The sequence below is a fragment of the Pollachius pollachius genome (assembly GCF_949987615.1).
Source record: "Pollachius pollachius genome assembly, chromosome: 14".
Lineage (NCBI taxonomy): Eukaryota > Metazoa > Chordata > Actinopteri > Gadiformes > Gadidae > Pollachius > Pollachius pollachius.
In genome coordinates, this window is record NC_136947.1 from 16,975,797 (window position 1) to 16,983,296 (window position 7,500).

A 7,500-nucleotide genomic window follows, 5' to 3' on the forward strand; every position below is an offset into this window, starting at 1 on the left:
TGAGGTATACAGTATATATGTAGGCTACTCTTACGAAAACAGTCTCTTTCATTTTGTTGATACGTATATGTTCACTAGGACGTTGATATAACAGCCAAATGCAGAACGATGTAAGCAGATGCTGACAACAACAGAAGAAGATCAGGGGGTTGCCAAAAATGGCCGACCTTACAATGGGACAGGGCCAATGAAGGGCCGGAAGACTAGGGCAAAACAGCAGCTATGGTAGTAACAAGCAGAGGTGTGCATCTGTGTGTGTGTGTGTGTGTTTGTGTGTGTGTGTCTTAGAGTGTGTGAATATGTGTGTTTGTGTGAGAGTGTCCAAAAGCCTTTCACTGAAGTGTGCTAAAGGCTGTGAGTATGCCTGTGCGCTGGGCGGGGGTGTGGTAGCGGGTGGGCGCGGAGGAATGGGCCGTCACCAACCGACTTCACAACAGAAGCTGGCATGCAGATGCGGCGCGGCCACAAAGGACTCTCTTGTCGTGTGCCTGCCGACGTGGGCTCTGGAGAGCCCCGGCGCAGGCTGCAGTCAGGGGGCAGGACGCTAGGTCTGCTGTCTGTTTGCTCAGCTGCAGTGTGCTGCTCTCTAGATGTCTTTGGTCAGAGACACAGGTGTAATGCACACACGCGCACACACACGCACACACACACACACACACACACACACATGCACACGCATACACACATACACACACCCACACACATTCACATGTTTCTAGAATGTGTGAAGTGCAGCATTCGTGTCACTGCCGTTCTGCCTGCACTCTGGAGGAGGCGGCAGTTCCTAGACACTCACCAACACACCCACACTGGAGGTCCAGGAAGCCCACCACCACCTTATATAGTCTTTACATAGATGGTTTAGTGGCACACGCACACACACACACACACACGCACACACACACACACACACACACACACACACACACACACACACACACACACACACACACACACACACACACACACACACACACACACAGACACATTCACATTCAGACTGTCTCCAATCGTAGCGGGGATGGATGGAACACATTTAAAATCTGTGTTGTAATATAAACAGTAGAGTGATTAATCCTGGAGTAATGTAAGCAGTTTTAATGGAAATAATGTACCAAGCCTTTGTCTTTCATGCATCTCCTGCCTTCTCACATGTCTTACCCTCCCAACACACACCCACCCACACAGACACACGCAAGCATGCTCACACACACACACACACACACGCACAATCACACAAACCCACACACCAGCTTTAAATAGAATGTACATCTTTTGTCCCTATAGCAACAGCGCGATAGGAGAGTACTAGTAGGGAAAGTTTTTTCTTTGGCCTTTAAAGGTTTACAATGAAAGGTTATGTATTGAAATTATATTCCTGTTGTTTTGTGCATGTCTGTCTGTCCATCCGTTTTCTTATCCTTGCCAGCTGCAATCGCTCTCTGAAGAATGTGTGAAACGTCTGACGTACATCAATATCCTGACGAAAATCTGGGTCAACACGGGGCCTAGAAACGCCCAGTTCTCAGTTTTCCTGAAGCATCTAAAATAAACGTGTCATGCTTATTCGCAAAACACATGGATTTATATAAATGATACTGCATTAAAAAGCTCCACAAAGACTTAACTTGTGTGCTACAACTCACTGGTCTGGCGGATTGGTCAGTCACCAGTGATTTTCCGTGTGTAGTTGATTTCCACTGGCCTCCTGTTTAGAGAGGCACTGGATAGAGCTTGGACCTGGAGCAATGGGTCCTTCTCTTACGCTCAGCTGGAGAAACACACGGTCCCGCTGGGTGCTGGAGGCAGGGCGCGCTCCCCCGGGTCATGAATAGGGGCCTTCTCTGAAAGGTCAGGCTCTGGCAGCCTGCGACTCACTGCCCCGTTTGTGTCCGTTGGTCTGAGTCACCTTCACCTTGCTTGAACACCACGGAGCGCTGGACTTTGTTGTTTGTTCCCTTTGGCTGGCGGCTAGGTAGACTCCTGGGTAAGCACTGAAAAAACGGTTTATTCTTCCATAAACCTGTGTGTCCAGCAACACTCCCGCCCCCGTACGTGTTTTCGTAAGTTGACCTGTGTTGTGACAGGAAAGAGGAGGGGAAGTCTCTTCCGACCTGGCCTGGAGTGGGACAGGAAAGGTTAGGATAAGGTCAGGCATTGTGTTGATGGTAAAGGTATGGGGTCAGGCGGCTACCAAACCCCTTTGTTGCACTGAAGGGTCATTAACTCTGAATTTGCTCGCCAAGCAGTTCTGAAATGCCTTGCAAGTTTCCTTTACGTAAATCAGGCCTGGAACCCTGTGTGATTTACTACAGGGAAACGTTTCGTACGCTTTTAAATATCACACGTTGAAATCGCCACTAGGCAAAACGTTTGCATGTAGTTTATGACCTGAATCTACTATTAATTGACGCGTTAGTCACGCGTTCATCCAAAAGGACTTACAGGCTGTTGTTCTAGACACAAGTCACCCATGAGCAGGTCCCAACGACATTGGCCGTTTGAAGCGTTGAGCAGTCTCCCCTCGCCATGAGAAGCCTCTCTTAACCCGGCGTGCCCCCCCACAGAGCTCCCACCTGGCCCTGATCGACGCCCTGATGATGGCCTACACAGTGGAGATGGTGAGCGTGGAGCGCGTCATGTCCTGCATCCACCGCTGCTCGTCCGCCGAGCCCTCGTACGCCGACGGACACGCGCAGGAGCTGCCCTACGACACGGAGGACGCCATCGTCACCTGGATCAACAAGGTACGCCCCCCGCTCCTGCTGCGCTGCATGCAGACAACAGGAGGGTCGGCCGCAGTCACGTACAGACACACACATCCGTTACTTAAGGGGGACGGGGATTTTGGTGGTTGGCTGCCTCTCCTCTGTCTATGGAGCCCCCCCCCCCCCCCCCAACCCCCGTGGAGATCCGCAATGCTGGATCCATTTGCAGTCTCAAAAGCCAGCTTAAGACCTGTTTAGCCTGATCCGATCGGATGTTTAGTACATTTTTTTTACATTTTTTTTTTTGTATTTCTGCCATAATAAAAATAAAAGAGGACAAGGTTTAGATTTAAACGTTTGAAGAAGACCGGATTTGAATACTCAAATCGGGGGATTTATTAAATCGATACCATGTCGCAATATCACATTGTGCATTATAAATCTGAGAATAAAGGGGGAAAGTATGCAATATTCTGTTAATGTTGTGGAGAGATGAGTCCTTGTGGGGCTTGTGTTCGAAGAGCCTGCTGTAAACCGCTACATTCATATCAAGAATCATGCACTTCCCACTAACTTTTGTCAGTCATGAACAATATCAAAATATCATATTTTGCCAATATCCTCCAGCCCTCCTCCACCTCTGCACCAATACATCCGCAGGTGCAGGCCTTGATGACGCTGGTTCATCTCCAGGCAACACACTGCGCACTCTTCCGCTGACATGTCCCCCCACTAAGAGCAGGGCTTCATGTGCTGTACAGTGAGGCTGTAGAGAGGCCATATTTAATCTATTAAGTCTCCAGGGTCAGACTGATCTCTCCTGGTTGGCCCACACAGGATGCAGTGGCTGATGTCCCGCTTCTACTTGACTCGTCTCAAGGTTCTTCTCAAAGGATTTGCGCGAGCTGGAAGCTCAGCAAGTGAAGTGGCTAAGTCTCGCAGATTGCATCTTAAGTTTCTGGACAGTTTCTGGACAGTTTCTGTGGGAGGAGGTTGTTAATTTGGCCGCTGTTGGTTCCTCAGATGGTACAGGAAATTAGATCTGGATTAAGCTTCCCTAGAACTGCTTGTTTCCTTGTTTGACTTTAGGGGAATGAACTACAAAAGATTTTAATGTTGCGTGGAATCTGTGGATTGACTTTGTTGACATTCCTTAGCGTAGAAGCTCATGTGCTTCCTGCTCCCTACTGTCAGCCAAGGGCACTGAGGTCCACACACACACACACACACACACACACACACACACACACACACACACACACACACACACACACACACACACACACACACACACACACAGACACACACATACACTCTCTCACACACACATGCACATACATACACACATGCACAGATACACACACACATACACCCCCCCTGAAACACACACACACACACACACACACACACACATATACACACACACACACATATAAACACACAAGCATACACACACATACACACAACCCACACAGACACACTTACACACAAAGCTTTCAGACATTGCATGCCATTACTGCGGCTGGCTGAATTGCCTCTGTGTGTCCTCAGGCTAAGCTTACATAGCTGTATGTGGACCGACCCTTTAAGACTGAAGGCAGAACAGGCTTGTAAAATAAAGCAGTGACTGGCTATCAAAAGAGATTTTATTCTGCTTTTGTTTTCTGTTGTGCTACGACACAAAAAACAGTGTAACAGTAAACCAGTTCACTCCCATTTATTTGTATTCTGCCTGCCTGTTTAGAAATGGAGTCTGTACATAGAAAAACTAAAACAAAAAAGACAAGCCAGCAATAAACAATAGGCAATGATTCTTTCAAAATAAATGTTGAAAAGGATTGATGTAAATTAAATTTATTAAAAATGCATTGTGCACATCACTGCAGAATCCTAAACCTTCCTAACATGAGATACTGCATTTCATTATGGTCTTTGTCCGGCAGCGTGGAACAGGGTCAGGAACAGATAGCAAAAACATACTTAGTACACCTACGCTCTTGTTTATGCTGTTGTCAGCTGTTAATGCTGAGCTGTTGCTAAGCATTTATTATCTGCACGTGGAAATGTCTGGCTCCCAAACACAAAAGTTGCTTTCTTCCCATCACACAGTGGATGAAAACACAAACTAAATCCCACTATCTACTTGTGGCGGGGGACGTTTGAAAGATTCAATTATAAATAATTCCTTTTCTTTCTCAGTCTATCTATCTATCTATTTGAACCTCCCCTGGTGTTCTGGTCAGCGCGTCACTCTGCAGCAGGCAATGAGACTGCGGGAGGATCAGAGTTATTGTCCCCCCCTCTCCGTCCGCAGGTCAACCAACACCTGAGGGACATCGTGGTTGAGGAGCAGACTCTGCGAGAGGCATTCTGCCAGGAGAGCCAGGTTACACGCAAGGTAAGAGCTCAGACACACACCCGCAAACCGACACACACACACAGACACACGTATGCAAACGCACACATGCCTGCACACACACATAACACACACACACACACACGCACACACATGGACGCACACCCATGCACCTATGCATGCACACACACATAACACACATGTACACACACACACAACACACATGTACACACACAAACACACACACACACACACAAACACACACAGGTTTACACATGAACAGACGCATGCATGCATGCATGCACACACACGCCTTTATGCACATGAACATTCAGTCGCACATGCGTACACATGCACACTCCTAATAACAGCTCATAACACAAGATAAGCCAGGCCAAAATGAAAACAGAAGAATGTTCTCCATTCCTCCAGAAGCAGGATTTGATTTGCTCCTTTCTCTTCATTTCTCTTCTCTTCTCTATGTTTTCATTTTCTCTATCTTTGTGTTCTTTTCCACATTAACGCTGTTCCTTGTTACAGGACTTCTGTTTTTACATTTTGTGCGAATACACACAGGCACACAGATCCATCTCTGCTAGCAAACAAGAGGAACAGATGAGCTCAGGGCCGTGCCAGTTACAGAGACGCGTTGGCAAGAGAGATAGAGGGAGAGAGACACTCACACAGAATGAAAGAGAGCGAGAGAGTGGGGTGATGAAAATAATGGATGGAGAGAGAGGGATAGAGAGGGATAGAGAGATGCGAGGAAAGAGAAAATCTGAGGGAGATCAAGTGTGAGAGAGAGAGAGAGAGAGAGATGGAGTGAGAGAGTGAGCGACTGAGAGAGTGAGAGAGAGGCAAGGGAGCAGAAATGACATTACCAGAGAGGGACAGACAGTAGGGAGAGACAGGAGGAGGGCTGTCAGACCCTGAAGAGAGAGGGATAGTGAGGGGCAGCTTTGTCTGCAGACCCCGTGGCCGTATAAGAACCATGTGACACTACGTAGTCACCCTCTGCTAACCTTCTGACAGGGTATGGGGGGAGGGGAGCCATCATGCTCTTCCCCGGACAGGTGGGGGGGGGGGTCCTGTCATAAACATTGCATTGGTGGTCTTCACCTTATCGTCTTCATCAACGTATCCATAGGCCTCAAGCAGTGGAGATACAACAGAATTGTCCGGGAGTGTGTAAAGATAAGACCAGTTTGTTTAACGAAGGGAGATACCACCTTGTGTTTGAGGAGCGCGTCTGGAGAGAGGGCAAACACTGATTGAAGTCCATGACATACATTCAGCCAGCTGTCGTCAATCTGTGCGGTTTCCGCTCAAATATAATAATGCATCGCTTTACTGAGCTGCTTCCACACACTGTCACCCAGGCTAGGGCTGTATGCTTGTAAAGAACCACATAATGTGATAGAAAAGCATAGCCCAATTATTAAACAGGTTAATTCAATTTCACAGAGGGTGAAATGAAGTGGTTCTTCACAGACGTAGAGGTCGAAGGATAGGAAACTCAAACCAAACGCTTAGTTTGCTTATTTTTATTACAGTGGAATAAGCCTATTTTCAGCCACACAAACACACACACACACACACACACACACACACACACACACACACACACACACAAACACACACACACACACACCTCACGTGTGCTTTCAACATGCTGTAACAAAGCAGTTGTTGTCCTTAAATGTAGCGCCACCCAGAGATCTGTTCAACTGGCCTCTGCTTCATGCTCCACATCATCTGACCCCATAGCATTCCCCTCGGCCTTAGCTGAAACAGACAGCCATTCAAAGCAGGAGACATACTGTTAGGAAACAATTACACGGAGACACACATACAAACCTACAAGGGCACTCCTGGCCCAATCACCAACCACAATCTGTTTCTCAGTAAGACCACCGAGAAACCACGCATATTTTGAGACTGTGAGAATGTCTTTTATCATGGTCTGATGACCTGCATGCAGCTATAAGGTTGGGAGAAAGAGAGAGTGTGTGGTTGTGTGTGTGTGTGTGTGTGTGTGTGTGTGTGTGTGTGTGTGTGTACGTGTCTGTGTGTGTGTGTGTGTCTGTGTGTGTGTGTGAGAGGGCATTTCTATCAGTTAAATTAAAAACAGATTGAGATGTCTGAACAAAATATGTCCTTAATCTTTTGTGTGACAATAAGGCTTCTAACTCTGTGATAACTAATGATAAACCGTCAGTAATTCACTTGATGACAAACAGCAGATCAGGACCCGGTAGCCTAGAGCTAACTGACTTCCTGCTCTCTGTTACAAACGTCCAATCATCACCCGTCCTCCATGCAAGTCTCCTGGCAAATGGTATCGGAGGCTGGTACCTGTAAGTCCATCCATCCTGGGGAGCCCCAACCACTGTACCCCTAGACCCCCGGCCGTTCCCCCTACCCACAGATGCACCC

General features: G+C 47.5%; 1 protein-coding gene across 1 annotated transcript in view; it reads left to right on the forward strand.

Moving 5' to 3' along the window:
- camsap2b (calmodulin regulated spectrin-associated protein family, member 2b) overlaps positions 1-7,500 on the forward strand; it is a 35,297-nt gene that overhangs the window by 10,218 nt on the left and 17,579 nt on the right. Inside the window, exons 3-4 of the mRNA XM_079750359.1 lie at positions 2,568-2,747; positions 5,023-5,106. Of these exons, the coding sequence (XP_079606485.1) occupies positions 2,568-2,747; positions 5,023-5,106 (264 nt within the window). The remainder of the gene's footprint in view (positions 1-2,567; positions 2,748-5,022; positions 5,107-7,500) is intronic.